This window comes from Ostrea edulis, chromosome 7 (assembly GCF_947568905.1).
Source record: "Ostrea edulis chromosome 7, xbOstEdul1.1, whole genome shotgun sequence".
Lineage (NCBI taxonomy): Eukaryota > Metazoa > Mollusca > Bivalvia > Ostreida > Ostreidae > Ostrea > Ostrea edulis.
This window is the reverse complement of record NC_079170.1, coordinates 73,283,570-73,308,009: the sequence shown is the minus strand read 5'-3', so window position 1 is coordinate 73,308,009 and position 24,440 is coordinate 73,283,570. Positions and strand designations below refer to the sequence as shown.

The 24,440-nt window shown below is 34.1% G+C and overlaps 1 protein-coding gene across 7 annotated transcripts in view; it reads right to left on the bottom strand.

Moving 5' to 3' along the window:
- The window catches only part of LOC125654313 (sulfate transporter-like), a 41,248-nt gene extending 22,102 nt beyond the window's left edge, over positions 1–19,146 (bottom strand). The window contains exon 1 of one of the 7 annotated variants that reach the window (XM_056145317.1): positions 18,979–19,146. In XM_056145317.1, the coding sequence (XP_056001292.1) occupies positions 18,979–19,036 (58 nt within the window). In that variant the 5' untranslated portion in view covers positions 19,037–19,146. Of the gene's footprint in view, positions 1–4,991; positions 5,095–5,316; positions 9,180–13,585; positions 14,283–15,123; positions 15,657–18,978 lie in introns of those variants that run through there. The other 6 variants (XM_048884225.2, XM_048884221.2, XM_048884227.2 and 3 more) reach the window with 6 other exon arrangements.
- Between the last annotated feature and the right edge of the window lie 5,294 nt (positions 19,147–24,440).

Here is a 24,440-nt window from a genome sequence, read left to right as displayed (position 1 = left end):
CATTTTCAGCCTCCTAGAATTATCCATATATAGTGTTAAAATTATCTATAATTAATGTTAAAATTATCTTACTAAGTCAATCTTAGAATTATCTAAATCAATGTTAGAATTATCTAAATCAATGTTAGAATTACCTATAGCAATGTAAGAATTATCTAAATCAATGTTAGAATTATCTAAATCAATGTTTGGATTATCTAAATCAATGTTAAAATTATCTAAATCAATTTTACAATTATCTAAATCAATGTAAGAATTACTAATGTCTAAATCAATGTTAGAATTATCTAAATCAATGTAAGAATTATCTAAATCAATGTTAGAATTATCTAAATCAATGTTAGGATTATCTAAATCAATGTTAGAATTATCTAAATCAATGTTAAAATTATCTAAATCAATTTTACAATTATCTTAATCCATGTTAGAATTATCTAAATCAATGTTGGAATTATCTAAATCAATTTTACAATTATCTTAATCCATGTTAGAATTATCAAAATCAATGTTAGAATCATCTAAATCAATTTTACAATTATCTTAATCCATGTTAGAATTATCTAAATCAATGTTAGAATTATCTAAATCAATTTTACAATTATCTTATGATCCATGTTAGAATTATCTAAATCAATGTTAGAATTATCTAAATCAATTTTACATGGCAATTATCTTAATCCATGTTAGAATTATCTAAATCAATGTTAGAATTATCTATAGAATTAGCAATGCTAAAATTATCAATAGAATTATCAATGTTAGTATTTCTATACAATGATCTATAGACTTGTCAAGGTTAGAAATATCTAGAGAATTAGCGATGTTAGAAATATCTAGAGAATTAGTGATGTTAGAAATATCTAGAGAATTAGCAATGTTAGAAATATCTAGAGAATTAGCAATGTTAAAATTATCTATATCAAGAAAGATCAGATAAAGTGGGTAGGATATAATTCAGTTGATAGTTTTTCCATTATCAATAAAAAACAAAACTTCGACCTGGTCACTTATCCAAAATATATGGGTTAGGTCAGATGCAGAATCTGATCGAATCTTGAATGGTTGTGTGCATCGATCCATCAACATCCATGCAAGTTTGAATCTTTTAGATTTCATATCAGATTCATGGACATTGGGGCATGTTTTAAAAGCTTTAACTTGCAGTCTGATTAAAATGAGACCTATAGCTCTCACTTCACTAGGTATACAGACAGTCACTGCTCCCATACAGTCAGTATCAAACAAGTGAGGTTAGTCTGATTTAATTAGACTGCATGTTTAACTTAATGTTTCGTCTGTGAATGCAGACGATCATGACATATATCCCTAGAGATACTGCATGACAATATTAAAGCTTGTCTGAGACATAGATCACGACCAGCTAAACATAGGATATTTCATTTAATGTATGTTATAAAAATCACTACAACTGAAGGGGAAAATATAAATGTAAGAAAAGAAAGAAGTTGATAAAAAGCATGAAGAAACATTTATAACGGTTTAAAATGTATACTTACAGTCTCTAAATCATCAAGGTCGTATATATACAGGTGACAGCAATACACATACTCTAAACAATGTCACGTTCAAACGAAAGTTCTACAGATTTACAACAATAAATTTCAGACCACAACATCTCCAACAATAACCCTATCTACACATCAAAGATATAGCTAGCTTGATCTAGCTTGTTGAACAGCACCGAGGGCTCGTATGAAGTGTACTTAGAAATTTCCAGCCAATATTTTGATTTGAGGAGTAAATCATGTATTATTTACTGTTTAATCGAAAACTCTTTACGTACCTTTGATATATTTTTTTATACCTGTAGCATAAATTACACAACAAAATTAATTATCAAATGTTTTGTTACACGACTCTTTATGATGAAAAGTGGTGGGGGTTTTTCAGTCTGTGGATCGATTAGGTGCAGTTGATATTGCAGATTCACGACTTTATTTCACATCCTGCACAGTTCTATACTCTACATCATGTTTGACACGTACTGTAAATTGTTTTGTTCTAAAGTTAAGTTTTGTTGATATATTGAATTCTCTGACACGCCCACTTTTCTGGGGTGGGCTGCAGTTGACCTCCATGAGGTTTTTGCCTTGTTTTTCTTTTCACATTCCTAATTCTAACTTCTTGATACATTATATTTAGCATTACAAATTACATAAATATCAAACTGAAGTGTTGCATTCACAAAATAGCTCGAAGAGAAAAGTATACCCTGTATATATAGAGACTTGCAAAAGAGTTTTCAAAATATGCTATTCAGTTAACTATTGTAAACCTTAAAGTGTGTAACATAACTCCCACAGGTTTATCTTATTGGTATATACCAGCCGTATTGCATTAAATAAGTTTATAGTATTCCTTCTCCTCCAAAATATTAATTGCATCTAAGCTATAGAATACTGTTTTAATATGGATCACTTAATCAAAATTGAACCCCCCAAAAAATGCAAATCACAAGTTTGCACACACAGATAAAAATCCATTATACATGTGTACATTTATGTCTATATACATGTATCCATGATAAATTTCATTGAATCCCGTAACTGAAAGTTATGTATGAAAATGACTTATGAACTCTAGCTGTTATTAATTAATTAAGCTTCCAAATATTTCTTCACCCATTAACTCTGTAGGAAAAAAAATTCATACACCGGCCTCTACATGGAACACATACATCACACAATGAATAAAGAAATATCTCTTTCTTCATTGCACACATAAAGAAATATCTCTTTCTTCATTGCACACATATTGAAATATCGCTTTCTTCATTGCACACATTAAGAAATATCACTTTCTTCATTGCACACATAAAGAAATATCTTTCTTCATCACGATTAGATAGACAATAGATATACTATCTGGGGACTTAAACAGGGGGTGATTCTCATCGACCCATAAATCTGACCTGCTCCCCACACGACACTGATGGACCATTAGGAGAATTAATGGGCCACCTTTGCATGTATTACTAATTCATTTTCTGTAATCACATGTATCAAACTGTAGGAGAACTTCAAAGTGCAGGCATGTTCACATGCATGGAAAATAAATCTCTGTTCTGTACACTGAAAGGTCATGTTCAAAGGTCAGGGTCAAGGAGGGGTATCTCTTAATATAAACATCATAATTAATATCCTGAGAGTTTAACCTTCACACAGCGTGAAGATGCACAGGAAATGTTGGTGGTAACTGTTGTCTAAATCTAGCGAAGACCACCATGTTCTACATCACACTGCACTTCTATTCAATTTTAAAATACCTTAATTACAGGTGTACTGGAAGATAAATTAATTTGGCAATGAAATGGTAAGTAATACTTTTGTATCAAAATTTGCATCAGAGAAAAGATTGCATTATCACACTGCACTGCAGACCAATCAGGGGATTTCCCCTCCAAATCTTCAATTTTGAAAGCTTCAACAAACACCTCATTAGAACACTGAACAACTCATTACATGATCTGTATAACAGCTAGAACACTGAACAACTCATTACATGGTCAGTATAACAGCTAGAACACTGAACAACTCATTACATGATCTGTACAACAGTTATAGCTCTGAACAACTCATTACATGTTCTGTACAACAGTTAGAACTCTGAACAACTCATTACATGTTCTGTACAACAGTTAGAACTCTGAACAACTCATTACATGTTCTGTATAACAGTTAGAACACTGAACAACTCATTACATGATCTGTACAACAGCTAGAACACTGAACAACTCATTACATGATCTGTACAACAGCTAGAACACTGAACAACTCATTACATGATCTGTATAACAGCTAGAACACTGAACAACTCATAACATGTTCTGTATAACAGCTAAAACACTGAACAACTCATAACATGTTCTGTATAACAGCTAGAACACTGAACAACTCAATACATGTTCTGTATAACAGTTATAACACTGAACAACTCATTACATGATCTGTACAACAGTTAGAACACTGAACAACTCATTACATGTTCTGTATAACAGCTAGAACACTGAACAACTCAATACATGTTCTGTATAACAGTTATAACACTGAACAACTCATTACATGATCTGTATAACAGCTAGAACACTGAACAACTCATTACATGATCTGTATAACAGCTAGAACACTGAACAACTCATTACATGATCTGTATAACAGCTAGAACACTGAACAACTCATTACATATGTTCTGTATAACAGTTATAACACTGAACAACTCATTACATGATCTGTATAACAATTAGAGCACTGAATAACTCATTACATGATCTGTATAACAGCTAGAACACTGAACAACTCATTACATGTTCTGTATAACAGTTAGAACACTGAAGAACTCATTACATATGTTCTGTATAACAGCTAGAACACTGAACAACTCATTACATGTTCTGTATAACAGTTATAACACTGAACAACTCATTACATGTTCTGTATAACAGTTATAACTCTGAACAACTCAATACATGTTCTGTATAACAGCTACCTAGGACACTTAACAACTTATAAAAAATTTCAATGAACAAGTGAAATTTAAAAATGCTGGAACATTAGAACTGTGACCTAGGATTGAATCCAGAAAATTTTTAAAGAGGTGGGGGGAGGTAATGTAACACATTTTCTGCTCAAATAAAACCCCAAAACTGGCAAAAAAATGACCATTTTTGTTAAAAATGTTCAACAAATGTGGTGGATGCAACCCCTCTCTAGATTAATCCATGTGACTATCTGCTATCATCTTTATAATTGGCCAGTTACAATTACATCATAACATCTAGAACATTTGTGCAGTACAATATTTGAACTTCACATTACAAGAATTCACTGCAGTAGACAGACCAATAGCCTTATCTTCCTAACGCATAAGTATCTTTGTAGGAATGCATCAGCCTTATCTTTTCATTAAGTACATGTACATACAATCTAAAACTTACAAGAAGTTCAAACTTTTACAAGTTTATTTAGACTTACTTCAATTTAAACTGCAATACAATATGACGTTTCAAAAAGTACCAATTGCAATAGAATCATCAGATGTAAATTTCAATGTCATAAAAGAATGTGTAAACAGAAGTAAATCAACAACCGAACAAAAATGTGTGTATTGCATGTATGCAACTATTAAACGGAAATTCACACATGTACTTCAAGTACTATACACTTAATAGAGTACTTTAGTCGCAGTCGTTCTAGTGTATCTAAATTTGAGAAACATCACATAAATCATCAAACTTGCTTTAGTCTATTTCTTTTTTATATTTTTAATTTTCATCGCATTCAATTTATACAACTTTACCTTTATGTATTAATTCCTTGCCTTGATAAACTTACACCTCGACCCGATTATTTTTATCAAGTGAACAGGTGAGCCTGCAGTCAGAGAATGACCAGGTAAATTAACAATGATCTCGTATATATCTACAGGTACATGTAAGCAGCACAGGTAAGTTGAAACAGTGCGACAATTACTGAATATACTATACTAATATAAACAACAGCGTCATTTCACGATATCTTATAAACAGGTGAAACTATTAAGCTACAACAAAGTTGAAACGGACATGTATCTTTTCTTTTTTAATTGCGGTGTATGTTAAATATTTATTACACCTGACAAAGTGGTGAGTTTTCGGGTCAAGGTATTACGTCATCGGTGTCAGCCCTAGACAAGCATTGATGATATCAAAATCTTTTCAAAAGAAAAAGAGTTAACAATAGGTAATTTCATGTATAGAGGTATATCCTATGCAGGAATTTATAAACAAACAACTTGTGATGTTATTTTCAAAATAAGAAGTAAACATTTTGAAGATAACATGGTTTTATCTTCTTATAAATTTCTATAAGATTAAATTTCTTTAACTGAGAAAACCTGCATTGCATGTATTGTATGCAGCTGTTTACGGTATACCTTTACACTTGCGTCAATTCAAGATGCAAATATATATCATATTATATTTATTCATGAATACAATTCTAGAAAATTTTATTTTGTGAATTTGCTATCCTGATTTATCAAAATATTTTTCATCTAATCTGTACACCTATCTTTTTTTAATTTCAATTTTATTCTCCTTTTTTTTAAAATTTGTTTTATCTTTTTTTCTTTTCGGTAATTTGCAAACTTTAGAACTTGTGCCATGATAAAAAAAATATATATAAAATTTTTATACACACGAATTTTTTTTTTATTGATCTTATCATCACTGAACACACATCAAATTTATAATACTAGCATTATTATAATATTAACCACTATAATTTAACAATTATCACCTGACCTTCAAAATCTTACAATTAAAATATAACAGCTATCACTGATGCTCTCATTACAATTCTCATTTACCTCATCAAATCATGATTATTACCAGGCACAGTTAATATATATATACTATTGAATACCTGAATTCATTAACTGACAAACTTAGCAATATGATATTTAAAAACCAGAAGTTATGCTTTGTAAATGCAGGCATTAAGAGTTAACTTGCGTCACTAATATCCTCATTTGTTTATAAAATGATGGATGAACGTCTTATTCACCTTTTTAATAAAAATATGTTAAGGTCTGTGCACTTGCTGCTTTATAGCGGTTCTGACAGGTACCAACAACGAACTAATGTCCCATCACATCAAGTGAAGCGCTGCATTTGTCACCCCTTAATCCGTAAACATTTCATTCAAGGTAAAATTACAAACATTCTAAATTAATTAGTTTTAAAGTGTATACCTTTATTAAACATGGAATAGTGCAATGATGTTCAAATTCAATTTGGTGACTGCTAAAAATATAATATTTCATTTTATGGGCTTAATATATATCTATAGGTGTAAAACTTTATACAAGCAAATCATCAATGTTAAATTAAAACATGCAATACATGTGTAAAAATGCATGTAAATTCTAAAATTGTAAATTTGTAACAACTAGAAATATACAATTCAGATGGAGTCTAACATCTTGTTCCAGTTTCTTGTATTCTAGCTTGCACATGTTGGTCAGTCACCGACGATGGCCTGTCAGTATATAATGACTAATGCCTGTACGTCCAACACCTTACTATAAATTTATGTACAGTATGATTTTCAAAAAAATTCATTGAAAAGTAAGAAGATTATAATTATAGACTTTTGAGCATTATCCAATCCAAATTAAGCACACATGTATGAGTGTGGTAGTGAGCATTCCGACCACAATGACCAAACACAAGTCTTAACATATACCTACAATGCTAATTTCAAAACATTTCAATGATGAACGAATATCCAAAAACAGCAAGCTCAAAAATATTGCACATGCATACACGTACAATCTAATTAAAATAAGACGTCTTAGATCCACACCGTATGCTCTGCTTAAGAGTATATGGTGCGGATCTAAGAAGTCTGCATGATTTTAATTAGATACTATAGGCATATGCGTGTCTTTCAGCAATTTTAATCACATTATTTTTCAGGTACATATAGTATGTAACCTACATTGTGGATATCAGTCCATTTTGTTTATTCATACAATACTATGTAAGAAAGTCAGAATATAGTGCATGTACTTACTGGTCAGTTTTAATGAATGACAGAGGCCAGGTACCATATATGACACGTAATTTCTGCGGGTGGAATTTTTGTGATCTGATCCCTAATAGGTAGCAAATTATAAGCTGCATTTCCAATTTCTGCAGTTGCGTTATACCTGATATGTATACGCATCGATATACTTTTTTTGCGATTATAATTTTTGCAGATTTTTTCTATCTGTATCCGCAAAAAATGGACAGCTGCAGAAAATGCCCGTGATACGGAAAAACACTTAACATCGACACGCTATAACCATTTCAGGGTGAGGACCTATAAATTGTAGTTGTTGTCAAGCAGACACTACAAACAGTCACAGCAGACATTTATGAAGCTATAATAGTAACTCACTCATCGTTTACATTTGAGGTTTGAACATTAATTAACACATGCATTGTCAGATTGAGACAATTAACTGTGGACTCTGAGGTAGTAATCTTTGCATAATCATTATCTTCAACATAACCTCGACATTTATTCCTTAAATATAGGTTTTTATTAAGGAGATTATGGATTATGCTGCAATATATAGTTTCTTATATCACTGAATATCAGTGAAGGAATATTTCAGTACGTAATATTGATATGATGAATGTTGAAAATATGTCGCAGGATACAAAACATTAAAATCAATAAGTGTAATCAACAAAAGAAATTTAGCCTTCTGCATCAAACAGACTCAGGAACTTGTGTGCGAAATCCTCGAGTACTGTGACATATTGTTTAGTACATACTAGTGCACTACTACAGATCGAGACATTGATGTGTAACTGCAAATAGTACATTCTATACTCTGCTAATTGACACATGTTCTATCAACTAATTCTATTCATTCAAACACTATAGCTGTCACCACGCTGGCCTGTTCAATATAATTATCAGTCCACTCACATCATAAAAACGATAATTAGAAGTACAACTCCAGACACCTTGACCTATAAATCAATTTCAAAACACTGCATGCACCCTACGTCATAGTTCCCTGAAGATATTAATACTTGTATGAAAATGTTATATTTAGTGATAATGAAACTTCACACAGGATTTACAGGGTAATGTCCCTTTAGTGTGATTTTTTTTTATGTTTCAAAAACAAACCTACCAAAAATCTGGTGGATCCACTTTGAGTGGGGTTTACTATAATGTCTTCTATTCATTGCAAATTCCTGTTCTCAAAATCCACTCAATAAATATAGGTATAAATATATATATAGAGAGAGAGAGAGAGGAGAACGTCTGCCTAGTCACAGGTCTGAGTCAATTAAAATTTCCACACTCAGAAAGCTCTAGAAAAACTCCAATGAATAAGACACCACACAGATCTGCTATTTTTGGATCATCTGAAGATTATATAACGTCTTGTCCAAGAACACTTTAACTCTGTACAATACACATGTGTGTCATTAATTTGTAGATGGCTATAATCTGCTTGTCGCTGTATCCTCACTTCCCTTCACTTTCAATACCAGCACCGACAGAATTTCCTCTATAACGAAATTATAATCCGCCAGCTGTTGCTAATAATAATCTATAAACACCTGCCACAATGCTACAATGTATATACCTCCACAGGCACAGGTACAAATATATACAAAATGCCCGTGGCTTTTAAACAAGAGCATTGATGCAGATATTGAAATGATGATATTGATCAGCGTGAAAAAAAAAATCTTGTTCTACTACAAACCATAGTCTAAATCAGTCATTAATGAATCGGCTCAGCCTAATATAGTCTGAAGTCATGGACAATATTACAAATAATTGATTAGTGTGGATCATCAACCTTCAAAGAGATGGAATGGGGTAATTATGACCTTTGTACTTTTTTAGTTTAATGTCATGCAGTTTCCTGACATGTGTAATATATCTGTTAAAAATTGTTACATTTAATAACTTTAATGCACTTTATTTTCCAGCATGTTGCACATTTATTTAGCATTTTATATGGCTGATTTAAAATAGTATTGTATAGCACAGAGTAATTCTAATCCTTATAACCCACTGTGTTATTTTCTCTCAATATATATAAAAAAACGTTTCAATTTTATATTTGTAATGACTATAACAAACAAGGTCTATACTAGATTTAATTATTACTGTCTTGATGTCTTTGGCTCGGATATCGTTGCACGAGATTGACTGACAGAGGAGGCAACCAGGTTACCTGGAGGAATATTCCACAAGTCCTTGTGAGTCACCACAGTACCTCTTATATAAAACCACTGCCGATTACGACAATCAAACTTGCAGGGTACGTACGTAGTAGGAGCGAGAAACTAGTGTGTTAATAATCTGACTTCAAATCCGAAAGGGTGAATTCTAGATGAATCAAAAATCAGTAGCAAGTACATGTATACTATGCATTATCTGATTTCCTATTAAAACATGCAAGAAAATATAAATATCAGCAATATCTATCGATTCCTTTTAGACTGAATCGCCTTGCTGCATGAGTAGCTCAGTAGGTTATAGTGTCGACCGCAGATCTCTAGATTGCGGGTTGAAGTCTAGCAGGGCTGTTTTAAATTTTTCCCCAGATTACTTTGTACTAAAACTGTTTTGTTTTTTTTCCTTTTTTTTTTTTTTTTTTTTTTTGGCCTATGATAATTAAAGTAAATTTTATAGTTTTCAATTTCAAAACTTTATTGTACGTATCCTTCACTTTTCATCCATATCGGGTTTCTATGGTGTAACATTCCTTCTTGAGTGTCAGAAGAAAATAAATGGTGAGAGGTGAAGTAACCCTCCTTTTTTGGGGTAGAAAAAAATTTCAGGTGGCAGCTCCCCTTTGAGTTTTTGTTTGGATCTGCCTCTATAGCTGACAAATGACACAGTCATCCATTAGAGGATTTATATTCTCATTACCTGCACGTAGCTTATTGATTTACGCAGATACTCAACATGCCAAATAGATTTGTATCATGCATGCAAAAATTCAGGTCAGAGTTAATGGCAGTAGACACAAATAGTTTATGTTAAGGAAGTATACTACACTGTCATAATGGCTGACTTCCTTTTAAAACAAGGATGAAAATATAAATATATATACAATAAATGTATCAATAATATTTATCTATTCCTTTTCAATTCAAATGCGCAGCTGGGTAGCTTAGTAGGTTAGCATGTCGACTGCTGAACTGTAGATCGCTGCGGTTCAAGTCTAGCAGCGGTTTGAAAAAAATTCAGATTACTTACTACTAAAACTGCATTTTTGATTAAATAAAGTAAATTTAAATGTATTCAATTTCAATACATTGTTGTAAATATCTTCCACTTTTCATCCACATTAAATTTCTCTCTGGTGTAGCATTACTTCCTTAAAAACTAGATGTGTTGGAGCACAAATTTTATATCCACCATAATCTCTGCTAAAAGTTGTCTGACTGGACCCATATAAGTACATGACTTGCATTTTTTCATGATATACATGTATCTATATCCCAAATTTCTATTCAAAATGTCCATGCATGACTAACACAATGAATAGAAACTGTTGAGTTGCTTGAAAAATTATCTAAGTCCAAGGGGCATAACTCTGCCAAAAATTATCTAACTGGAACTTTGGAGTAACTCGACTTGTGCATTCTTCAAATGATATGAATTTAATCATGTTACCGATTTTTGAAATACAGACAGTTTAAACTGATGATCCAGTTTTAACTTTATCACAAATATTGTAATGTTCTCTTACAGTTTCCTCTCATTGTTTTACAATGATGTCACTATGACAACCAGGTTTTAACGTGTACATGTGTGTGTGAAATTAGACGGCTTTCATTAGTGCAATGACCAATTTCTATACAAATTGGGATGCCTTATATGTTATGACATATCATTCAAATCCGTGACATCATTTCTCAGTTCTTTCCACATTGTTTTAAATGCTTGCAGAGAGAATCATAGCCCGATATTCTGATTAAAGAATATATTAAGTATACCTGTAGTTTTGACTTAATGGAACATTTTCTAATCCTTTTAACATTTGTCATCAATAAAATATGTGTTCAGTACTTGTTATTCTGACTTAGACAACAGGTTTTGGTACTTTTTAGAGTTGAGCATTTGTCCATTTACTAAACAAGATATAGTCCCGATCATGGTCATCACAGGCAGATCTATTAAATTACGCTGCAGCTATTCTGTTGTAACAGTCTCGGATATTTTTACAGTGGATCATTTGTCCATTTACTAAATTATGAAATTGATTCATTACAAATTTTCCGTTGTTGATGGAAGTTTCCATAAAAAAAATAAAACTCAGCACAAGCCACTCCCTCAAAAATATTCAGTTCCGACTCCTTCCTTAAATATAGTCAGCCTGTTTATCATCTAGAAGTTCTCCTAAGAATGACAAGATGATGCTGAGATACAATATACCAGCCCCTGTACTATCATGTGTCAGTACATGCACCAGTACTGTGTCAATTAAACCTACACGTACATACTACATACCCAGGTTTACTGCTCTATATATATAGTGTTACTTTTTCACATGAACATTTGATTGCAGGTCTCTACACAGTTAACATCTTTGAATTTGACATATGTTTACCATGAACTGAGGTTCATACTTGTGATTGCTGAACTCATCATTTTAACTCATCTCACACTGCAAGGAATTTGAAATGAAATAACAAAACCAAAAACTACACTCAAAACCACAAAACGTAGAACTAAATCGGGACTGGCAATACATGATTAATACGGTGGTCACCAACCAATATTTACTTTTGTCCCAGCTGTTTCAATAATACCCTGTGTTTACAAATTGATCTGTCCTTGTAGATGTTGACTGTCAGTAACTGGACTAAATAATCTCCAATTGTCAGAGGAGTAACACATGCTAATGAAACTAACTTTAGGTTCGATAAGGATCTTTTCTTGTGGGGTATCCCAATAACTATGATATCTAGGAGAGTTCTTGTGGGGTAACTATGATATCTAGGAGAGTTCTTGTGGGGTATCCTGATAACTATGATATCTAGGAGAGTTCTTGTGAGATATCCTGATAAATATGATATCTAGAAGAGTTCTTGTGGGGTATCCTGATAACTATGATATCTAGGAGAGTTCTTGTGGGGTAACTATGATATCTAGGAGAGTTCTTGTGGGGTATCCCGATAGATATGATATCTAGGATAGTTCTTGTGGGGTATCCTGATAACTATGATATCTAGAAGAGTTCTTGTGGGGTATCCTGATAACTATGATATCTAGGAGAGTTCTTGTGGGGTAACTATGATATCTAGGAGAGTTCTTGTGGGGTATCCCGATAGATATGATATCTAGGATAGTTCTTGTGGGGTATCCTGATAACTATGATATCTAGAAGAGTTCTTGTGGGGTATCCTGATAACTATGATATCTAGGAGAGTTCTTGTGGGGTATCCTGATAACTACAATATCTAAGACTAGTTCTTGTGGGGTATCCTAATAACTACGATATCTAGGATAATTCTTGTGGGGTATCCCCGATAACTATGATACCCGAGATAATTCTTGAGGGGTATCCCGATAACTATGATATCTAGGAGAGTTCTTGTGAGATATCCCAATAAATATTATATCTAGGAGAGTTCTTGTGGGGTAACTATGATATCTAGGATAGTTCTTGTGAGATATCCCAATAACTATGATATCTAGGATAATTCTTGTGGGGTATCCTGATAAATATGATATCTAGGATAGTTCTTGTGAGATATTCTGATAAATATGATATCTAGGATAGTTCTTGTGGGGTAACTATGATATTTAGGATAATTCTTGTGAGATATCCCGATAAATATGATATCTAGGATAGTTCTTGTGGGGTAACTATGATATTTAAGATAATTCTTGTGGGGTATCCCGATAACTATGATATCTAAGATTAGTTCTTGAAGTTTAAAGTTACATAATATTCCCTTAAAAACTGTAGAATCTGTCAATGACCATTTTTGATATACAAAGAATACACAAAAATTTTGAAAATATTTTTATACTGATGAATATACCTTGGTAATGTTGGTAACTTTAGCCTTGGTAATGTTTGTAATATTGGCCTTTGAATAGCACTCACATGGGCTCCTGAAGGAGAGCACAAGATAGGCAGACCTAAAGAAACATGGAGAAGAACAGCAGAGAGAGAGAGAGAGAAATGAGACCTGGACACAGACAAGCAGGGTGGCAGAATGATGGACCTATTCTCCACAGAGAAAGAAGGAAATCAGTCTTCAGTAAGTCACAGTGGACTGATTTTCATATGACACCATGCATACATGTTTCAACCTTCCTTCTTTAGAATTAAAGTATTCACAATGCAATCACATAACACTGACACAGATAATGAGTACTCTGGATCCAAAATAGTACTACATGCACGTTACGCTGTATAAAATTCATATTCCGAAATGCACATTTTAATATAAATAAACACTATATGCCACACACTACAATAAACTTCAGGGAAGTAAGACTTCCTCGACTAGCAATATAAGATTAAGAATCAACAGTTGGTTATATTGCTAATAGACATGTCTAACATACAGAAACCTACCGGTCGCCTCAGTTTCGTCCGTGCTCATCTTGACATGAATGCGTGCACCAGTAATCTTCTATACATTTACACAATTATATATTTTCTACCTAATGATGTGGAAGAATGCTGAGTTCATTCACTGCTTGTTTCTTGTCATCTGATTTTACCAATAAAATCTCAGACTACACAGATACAGGTATGAATGCATACAAGGCATATCACTTAGCTTTAAGGCCTGCTCTTATGTACTGTACAAATGTTACATGAAGAAGTCAGTAGCTTACTGACTTAACAGTCCATACATCGAAATCAAAGCTAAGCCCCAGTAAAAAGAGATCGGTATCTAAAACTAATTTTATCACTCTGTTAAAAGTAAACATTAACATATTTAACCATTGAAATAGCTAGGTTAGGGAGGGTAATATTTTACATATTCAACAGCTGGAATAGGTCAGGGAGGGTAATATTTCACATATTCAACAGTTGAAATAAGTTAGGGAGGGTAATATTTTACATATTTAACATACTCAACAGTTGTAATAGATCAGGATGGTTTAATATTTAACATGTGTTCTTTTGTTTGAAATAGGTTAGTGAGGGTAATATTTTAGTACATATAATCAACAGTTGAAATGGGTCAGATTCATCTCCTCTTTACATGTAATACCAACATACAAAACATTCTAACCCTTTTCCGTGTTCTGGAAATTTACCAGTCCGAAGGATTTGACTGATAAAAATTTTCTCAGACCAGAAAAGTTCACAGTACAATTCATTTTTATTCTGACTGATAAAATCTTGAAATGTCTGATACAACAGAAATATATTTCAAGAACTCTGCCCTCTCGCCTTTTTCTGTTTTCAATATAAACATTAAACAAAAATTCAAATCATGTTAAAGAACTATATACAATATAATTTCTGTGGAAACAAGGGGGTTATTTATATTCGGTCTTTCCTATGCCCCCGTTTCCACAGAACTAATATACAATAGAACTTTTTTGAATACTCTACCTTTGGTTATAACTTTTGCCACAACGTCTCAGAACACTTTCCCAGAAGTCTTTTTTACAAATATCACATAAAGAGGATCTTTTAAACATTGTCGTTCCATTTCGTCACCTATTTCATCAACACTTCATTGAACATTGACCCTGAAGCAGCTGAGAAATCCCAAATTTCCTAAAACAATCTACCACAGCTTCATCATCAAAACATTTTGATGCACAAAAATCTGCTATCCTTGGACCTGACTACGCACGTGACGGCTACAGGGACGACCTGAATCACAGATTGTTTGAGATCGGAATCTGGAGGAAATTCGAAATGTCCCTGAAACGTGACACAAGATACAGAAGGAACTTACTGTAGTCGTGACGCGGGATCCGTGGTAATGACTTGCTTCACATCTTGAAAGAACTTCTCAGAGTTATATGTCATATGAAGGAGTAATCAAAGTCACAGTTACGTTTATAATTATGTCAATTTTCTGAAATTTCTGCATTGTTTTGCTTGGAAACACGAGTAGTTTCCCTTGGAATTTGAAACGTAGATTGTTAACTCTTACCGAAGTTCATTCATATATTACAATCAAGAATTTTTAGGAAAACAAGTAAGCGACTGGCCTATTTCTTAATTAAAGGAATAATCTGCAGATTGAGATTGAGAGAGAGAGAGAGAGAGAGAGAGAGAGAGAGAGAGAGAGAGAGAGAGAGAGAGAGAGAGAGACTCAGAGAGAGAATAGCTCGGTGAGGGTCACAGGCATCTGAAGTATGGACACAACTAGCCCACCCCCTTTCTGATTATCTTTTTTATTTTGCGGCGATAATTTCTCCTAAATGTGTGGATTCCAGGGCTGTCTCTATGTTTATAGGCTTGAAATACGTCTCCTCTGTAGTATGTTTTTATTATTTTCCGTCATAAGTAAGTAGACGTTTAGAAAGCATAAGATTTAGAGGAATAAATAAAAGACTACAAGGATGTCACATAAAAAGCAGCAGTCAAATAAACTAGGTAAATAGTACTAATCAATATAATTTAAACATAATTATAAATCAATAATGGTTATGAATAAATCAGTTCAAATCTTCAAATTCATTTTGATATTTAACGCTACAAAGCAGAAACATCACTAAGGAGACAAAATAGAAAAAAAAACAAAGGTTCTACTGAGCCATACAAAAACACCACATAAAAAGCTGCATAGATAAAAAGAGCAGAAGCAACATATAAAGCTACGTACACTGGACCTAAGATCTGCATGATTTACACTTACATGTCGGGCCAGACCATGTGGCAATAAAACTTAAATTGACTTACGTTGTAAGAAGCCTAGTTTCATTTGGCGAAGAGTTTTTAATGAGGTCAAATTCATAAAACGACACAAATTTAAAGTAATAAAAGTAACAATAATTAATTTCTCTAAGAGTTAAAAAATGACTGCTTCTTTTATCGTTTTTCCCCTCGACCGTAATTCTTTTTGTTTTACATTGTTCCTTAATCTCATCCGAGGTGACATGTTCTTATCAACTGGCTAACATGATGTCTGGATGCACCCCCACCCCACCCGGGAATATGTTTCAGTTTTGCCTTACGCGAAGTTTATTATTGAACGTTATTATCATTTTATCTGCTGTCATACATGCATATAAAAATGTATATGTTTATTTAATATTTGTCTTTTAATTTCAAGATTAGGCAAGAGGCAGACAGGACTATAATGAAATCTAGAAGAAGAAAAAAATTCTGTTCTGAATACGTGGATCTACAAGCTGAATTCTAACATTCAGTTAAGATATCAAACTAGGTGTGTTCTTAAAACTTAAATGCCCATTAAAAATGCCTATACTGATGAAAGGATTTACATAATACATTATTATGCAACATTAACACAATATGAATAATGACTAATTTGGATCCGTCCTAGAGTCAAAACCCTGGGGTTGCGAAATTCACCATTTTGATACACCCTTTTCTGCTTTTCCTAAATATGCTTTTGTTCTTATACAGCATTGGCAAACTTAAAGAAATCTTTCAAATGATGAAGACAATATATAATCACTATACATCTAATGAATTTTGTCCCACCTCACCCTCTAGGATAATAAAGATTCAAAATTTTGGTAAAGGACTACCTACTCCTTTTAAATATCCATTTAGTTTCAATTTAGTATCAATAGCATCAAAGACGATATTACTAGTATTTAAAAGTTTTACACATATACACCATATATACCAAGTTTGGCCCCGCCCAGGGGTCAGAACCCCTACCCCGGGGATCATAAAATTTACCATTTTGGTAGAGGTATTCCTCTCTACACCACTATGCATTTAGTTTTTCTTAGATATAATTGTATGCGGTGCATGGTTAAATTTTGACTGTTTTTGCCCCAGCAATAAGGCAGGAGTCCTGAAATATACAAGTTATACCACCCTTTTTCGAAAGATGCTTCATACTAAATTTTAAAAGAATTAGAATAATACATGTAGCTATCAAGAAGAAGTTAAGATGTTTTCTTTTGTGAAAACGTTTAATCACTTACCATTTTGGCCCCCACCCTGATTCTAAACCTTTATCCCAGGGATCATAAAATTTACAATTTTGGTAAAGGGTTACCTGCTCTATCTAAATATCCAGCTAGTCTCAACTTAGTATCAATAACATTAAAGAAATTTTAAAAAAATGTTTTACGCATAAATACTATCTACCAAGTTTGGCCCCGCCCTGGAGTCCGAACCTCTACTCTGGAAATCATGAAATTTACCATTTTTGTAGAGGCTTTCCTGCTCTACATCACTATGCATTTAGTTTTTCTTATACATGTACGGTTGTAGAGAAGAAGATTTTTGAAAATTGGGCCAATATTTGGAAGTTTTTGCACTGCCCCTAAGGCCCAAGGGTACAGGAGTCATGAAATTTACAATTTGTGTTACCCTTGTTTCAAACATGCTTCATACCAAATTTGAAAAGAATTGGAATGATAGTTACATGCATTAAGAAGAAGCTAAAATATTCAATTGTTAATACATTTAATCACATACAATTTTGGCTCCACCGTAATATACCAAAACCCCTATCAGTGGGATCAAGAAATTTACAATTTTGATAAAGAGCTATCATATCCATTTAATTTCAATTTAGTATAAATAGCATTAAAGGAGATGTTTTTTTCTTCTAATTTTACACATGAATACTATATACCAAGTTTGGTCCCGTCCTGGAGTCTGGACCTCTACACCCTGGATATCATGAAATTTAAAAATTTTGTAGAGGCTTTCCTGTTCTACATCACATAATATATAAGACGCTTCATACCAAATTCGAAAAAAAAAAAATTAAAATGTCAGTTATTAGGAAGTTAAAAATGTTCAATATGTTGACGCATGACGGACGACGACGGACGCAATAGGTGACTTGAGTTTACTCAGGTGACCTGAAAATATTCATTTGTGTTCGTAAGTCAGTGAGCTAATAAGTAAATATAAAAGTTTTACTTTATTCAATGATTTGTTTTTGTATACCAAGTAGGATCAATTTACCGCGTCAGACACGAACAATCATTTCAAAATGGATCATTATCATTTCTTTCTATAATAATGTTTATTTTACGTATCGGTTAAGTACATGTATATAGATCTATGGAAGCCATTTTGTATCCCATCTACATGTATTCTTGACTGGGTACATGACCTCATATTCCCGGATTATCGCCCAGTCAGATTTTTTTCTCTAACTATGCAATTAACTATCGATCTTTCGATATTTCGAAGTCAAATTGGGTCCCGGTGTGTTTTTCTCTCGAGATCTCTCGAAGTGGTGGTGGTGTACGTAAATACTCAAGGGTATACTAATTTCCGCTTGAACCTTACCTGGATAAAGGTGAATTCCAGGTGATAGCCTGGCCGTGTTAATTAATAAAAGACTCATCTTCCGGACTTCCTGATAGGACGGAAAATTAATTGTTCAATTGGTCAGTTTTCCCCGTGCTATGTCTTTGTTATGTAATCCGACTATGAATGTAATGTTTGTTTGGCATAGACTTGACAAGGACACAGTAATTTTAAGAACATAATTCACAGGCATGCTCATGAAACATCGTTTTTTTTATAAGAATTTGTGTACAGCGACTAGAAATTGTGACGATTGTGCTGTGTGTTGTTAGTGACTGCCTGAACTGAACTGAATTTATTTCTCATCACAATTACACAATTGTATACAGAGATTTAGTACATATATTTTATATAAAAGTGATGGTAATATATCACTAAATGTTTGAAGGCATGCGTGAGTATGGAGATAGGCAACATATGCAATTTTAGATTCGAGTAGTCATTGGGTCGGGGAGCAGAGATTATTAATATTTCTTATAAAGGAACACAATCTTCTTAGAAAAGATTGCTTGTTTGAATTCATTATATTTTTGAAAGTGATGATGTTTTTGAAACGTATTTGTTTTGGTGATAAACATTGTTTTCTTATATCATTCAGAGATTTGCAATTAAACATGTAGTGGAATTCAGACTCCGTTATGTACGAGAAATTTGTGTTGTAGATAGGCACACGTACGTCTGTCTTAGCACGAAGAAAAAACAACTAAATACATAAACTTAAAAGCAAGAGAGTTACATAAAACATGAAGGAAAACGTGTCAAAACAATCCCAGGATGCGATTCATCATACGATGTGTTTGTGCTGGTTTCTTCACTAAGCCTTTCTCCAGAAATCTCTGTGACAGATACACACCTTTGTGTAATGCAGCTTCAGCTATAATTCGGACTCCTCTTTCCTTTCCCTTATTCTGATTTCTAAATCCCCGAATGTTTCCGGTGTAAGGAAGACAATGACTGTAAGACAGGGGTTTTAAGAGTCTCGTTTAAAGTAAAAAATTTCGCAAACCGAATGGTCGTTATAACGATCTAGTTTGCCAATACAACCACAGCCTGTCATTGGGTAAAATCTGTCTGACAATTAGGTCCACATCATATTCGTACAATCTTTACTCTGTTCCATTGAGAGTTTTACATACGTTATTTGAAGAAGCCACAGCGAGTAGATCTACATGTATACTTTTTCATCACCTTACCGCCGCGGTGGCCTAGAAGTTAGAGCGTTCACCACACATGTGGAAGGCCGGGGTTCGAATCCCGGCCGCGATAGACCTTAGTCCTTAAAACAGGTAGTGCCAGTTCCATCGCCAAACGCTCGGCATCAGGTGTGAATGTCAAGGGTCCTCGGAAATGACCTTGAAACGGATGCACTGTATCACAGTAGGTGTGGCACGCTAAAGAACCCTCGCTGCTCAATGGCCGTAAGCGCCGAGCATAGGCCTAAATTTGAAGCCCTTCACCGGTCTTGGTGACGTCTCCATATGAATGAAAAATTCCCGAGATACAATCATCACCTGAATATTGACTGAAATCTATGATTATGGATGTCTCTTTAAACCACCACGGGTCATGGATGATTTTCCTTCCAAATCATGCCGCCAGTTCCTTTTAAGCTCAAATCTACAAAGTATTAACAAAGAAATAGATGCCGTCAACATAGGCAACATTCTTCGTCTTAAAAGGGTCCAGTCTTGTTTTCCAACTTATTTCAAGTTCAAGTATACACCCTGTATTTTCTACAAATATACTTCTTCTATTGCATCCAAACTTTTTGATTATGAAAAAAAACTTTGCAGTGCCTAGATATAGACCATCTTATACGTAATCCACCAACGTGTTCTTGTTCTTCATCTTCTTTCAACTATAGTCCAGCTGGACATGGCATTACTGGTGATGTTGATATAGTTGAAAATGAGGACCTCAAGTCACTTATTCTAAAAGGTCCTAAATACAGAGAACATCGGTCTTTTAATTTGCGACAGAACTTATCTCTATTATGAATTCTGTCGAAGATTATGCCAGGCGATGGGCTAAATATGAAAACGAAGAACTTGATATATTGTCAGAATGGGTTAAAAACATAAGAGGAATATCAAAATCGCGCATTAGACATATTAAAATAAAAATACGTACTATCTACCCTTCTGTATTTAGTAAACTAGACGTGATCAAATAATTAGATAGGTTACACGAGGAATATGTTTTGGTTCCAGCTGACAAAGCTTGTAACAACATTGTCTTTGTTTGTAAGGCTCATTATTACACCTGTATTTTAAACGAACTTGGCATTAATTCCACTTTTGGTAATCGTACTTTTACTCCAACTGCCGTTTCAAAAGATGAAATTCTTCAAAACCATGCTTCAGTTTCAGACACATTTAATATCCCTATCAATGGGTCGAATGGATATCAGTAACCGTACCTATAGTGGATTCCTAAACTACATGAAAACCCTTACACAGATACATTGCTGGATCCAGTAAGTGCTCTACCAAGCTCCTATCTTTGCTCTTCACGAAAACATTAACAGCCGTGATTGATTGATTGATTGTATCTTGCTTAACGTCTCACTCGAGAATTTTTCACTCATATGGAGACGTCACCAAGATCGGTGAAAGGCTTCAAATTTATGCCTATGCTCGGTGCTTACGGCCATTGAGCAGTGAGGGTTCTTTAGCGTGCCACACCTACTGTGACACGGGTCATCCGTTTTTAAGGTCATCTCCGAGGACCCATGACATTCACATCTGATGCCGAGCGTTTGGCGATGGAACTGTCACTACCTGTTTTAACGACTTAGGTGTGTCGCGGCCGGGATTCGAACCCCGGGCCCTCCGCATGCGGGGCGAACGCTGTAACCTCTCGTCCACCGCGGCGGTGTTTTTAACAGCCGTGAAGGAGAAACGTCAAACTTGCTGTGCGAATACATCTGCCAGAATTGGTGTTAATCAAACGTGGATTCTCAAAAATTCTAAAGAACATTTAGTAAACTTGAAATCGCAAAACTTTTCCCAAATCAATAACATCAAATCCTGTGACTTTTGAACACTTTACACGACCATTCCTCACGATGAATTAAAGACTAGACTTTTTGACATCATAGACAGTTGCTTCTTCAACAAAAATGGAAAACGGAAAAATTCATATTCAGTGATCAATCATCCAAAAAAAAAATTACTTTGTTAAACACCACTCTAATTCCATGCTCAAGTACTCTGAAGCTGAAATAAAAGATATGCTAGAGTTCCTCATTGACAATATCTTCGTGGTCTTTGGTGACCAGGTCTTCCAACAGTCTGTTGGAATTCCAATGGACACGAATTGTGCTCCTTTGTTAGCTGACCTGTTTCTATATTCATATGAAGCAGAATTTATTTAAAAACTTATACGTGAAAGGAAAAAATATCTTGCTGTGGCCTTCAATATGGCTCACGGCGGGTGTGACCGGTCGACAGGGGATGTTTACTCCTCCTAGACACCTGCTCCCACCTCTGGTGTGTCGAAGGGTCCGTGTTCGCCAAACTAACTATTTTGTATTGCTTATGGGAGTTATGAGATTGATCACTATTTGTTATCTTCTGTACTGAGGACCTAATCTAACCCGGATCCCCACGGGATCGAATCGATTGAGATATAAACACCGTGTGCAGGTGATAATGGAATGTTGCTACAAAAATATGGGAAGATGATGATGGAAAAGCTGAAGTCATCAGGTTTGTCATCAATCTAAACAGATACAAAGTAGAGTGAACTTTGATTAAATTGTTTATTGATTTTGTTTGAATGTTCTGAGTATGAACAGTTTTTAAATCGAGACAGGCTATTGAATAATGATAAGCAAGTTGATATTACCAGGGGTTTAACAGTTTCATTTGAAGTATGCATTTCGCAAATTCTATGGTCGTTATTATGATCTAATTTACAAATACAACCTGTCCTTTGGTAAAATGCTTTCTGACCTGTTTCATAACCTTTATTAGGCCGTTCTTGGCACACTGATTTTGACTACGGATAACTCCATTTACCTGATCAAGACATAAGGTTCACGGCGGGTGTGACTGGCTAACAGGGGGTCCTTGCACCTAGTGCTTGTCCAGAGGACCGTGTCCGTGTTTGTCCTACTCTTAATTTTGTATTAATTCTTTATAGGAATTATGGAAATGATCATTGTTTTGTCTTCACTTTTTTATTGTAAATAAATGCAATGAGTGAGGCTAACATGGGTTAGATTTGAATTGCCTGTGTACCAGACAGAAGGGGACATCGCCAATAGCAGATTTAATGTGTATAAAGTGTTAGTTTGCAATTTTCCTCCAGAGATTTGATGATGGACGAGGTGCCCAATTCAGAAGTCGTCAGTTGTGTTTGTGTTCTGGTTTATGTAGAAAACTGGAATAATTCCTCACAAATATATCACAGAAAAAGGGCAATTAGTATGTATTTATTTCTGTTGTCATCTGTGTTCTGTTAGAAAATGTCCCGTATAGTTCATATTACTGTTATGTAAATATTAATGAGTGTTGAATATGTTCCCAATTGTGCTGGGAAAAGTGCCTGCTTTACGTCAATGATTCATTGATTGTTTGCTTCACGTTCCGTCGAGAATTTTTCACTCATAATGAGACGTCACCAGCTGAATTGGATAAAATTAATTGCTTTAGAAAGCAAATTTTGTAGCCTTTTGACCCCCAACAGATTTTAAATTTTGGAAACAGGGCCATTTTTCATGATTTCTGGCTTTAGTCCTTTAGAAGTATGCTTTGCGCTCAAGGCCGATCGAGAAGTGAGGGTTCTTTCTCGTGCCAACGCCTGCCGAAAGACCCATGATTCTCAGGTTGTGTCTCTTTTGGGTTTTTTTGGGGGGTTTTATTTTTCATTTCTGAGCTCCTTACGAAAACCTAAAGGTTTCTGTATTTAAAAAAACCCAGTTTCCGTGGAACGAACTTGTGTATGATTTTGTAGGTTCCATTGTAAACGGCTCGTCAGGTTTGTCTAGTCTACTTGATTTTCTGTTTAAATTCTTGCAAATCAAATTTCATTAACACAGTAGGCTTTTACAGAAGTTCATTTCAATTTCTTTGTTGATGACCTGTGTGTATCTACTACAACACTCTTCTCAACCCGAAACACTTTCTGGATTTTGTTGAATGGCCTTCACGACAAGACCCAGGATATATGACACAATATCTTCCGTCTTACTTATAACCTCGGGGCCATTATATGTGAATCGAGATGATTCTGGATCTGACAAATGGGATGACTTCAGCTTCTCAATCATCAACTTCGTATATTTCTATAGCAATATTTAATTATCACCGTCTTTCAATAGATTCAATACTCAAGAGTATGTTCTACGTATGATCAACTTTAAACCGAGTCAGGTTACTTAGAAATACATTGACGTTACAGGGGTTTCAACAGTCTCGATTGAAGTCAGCTTTTCG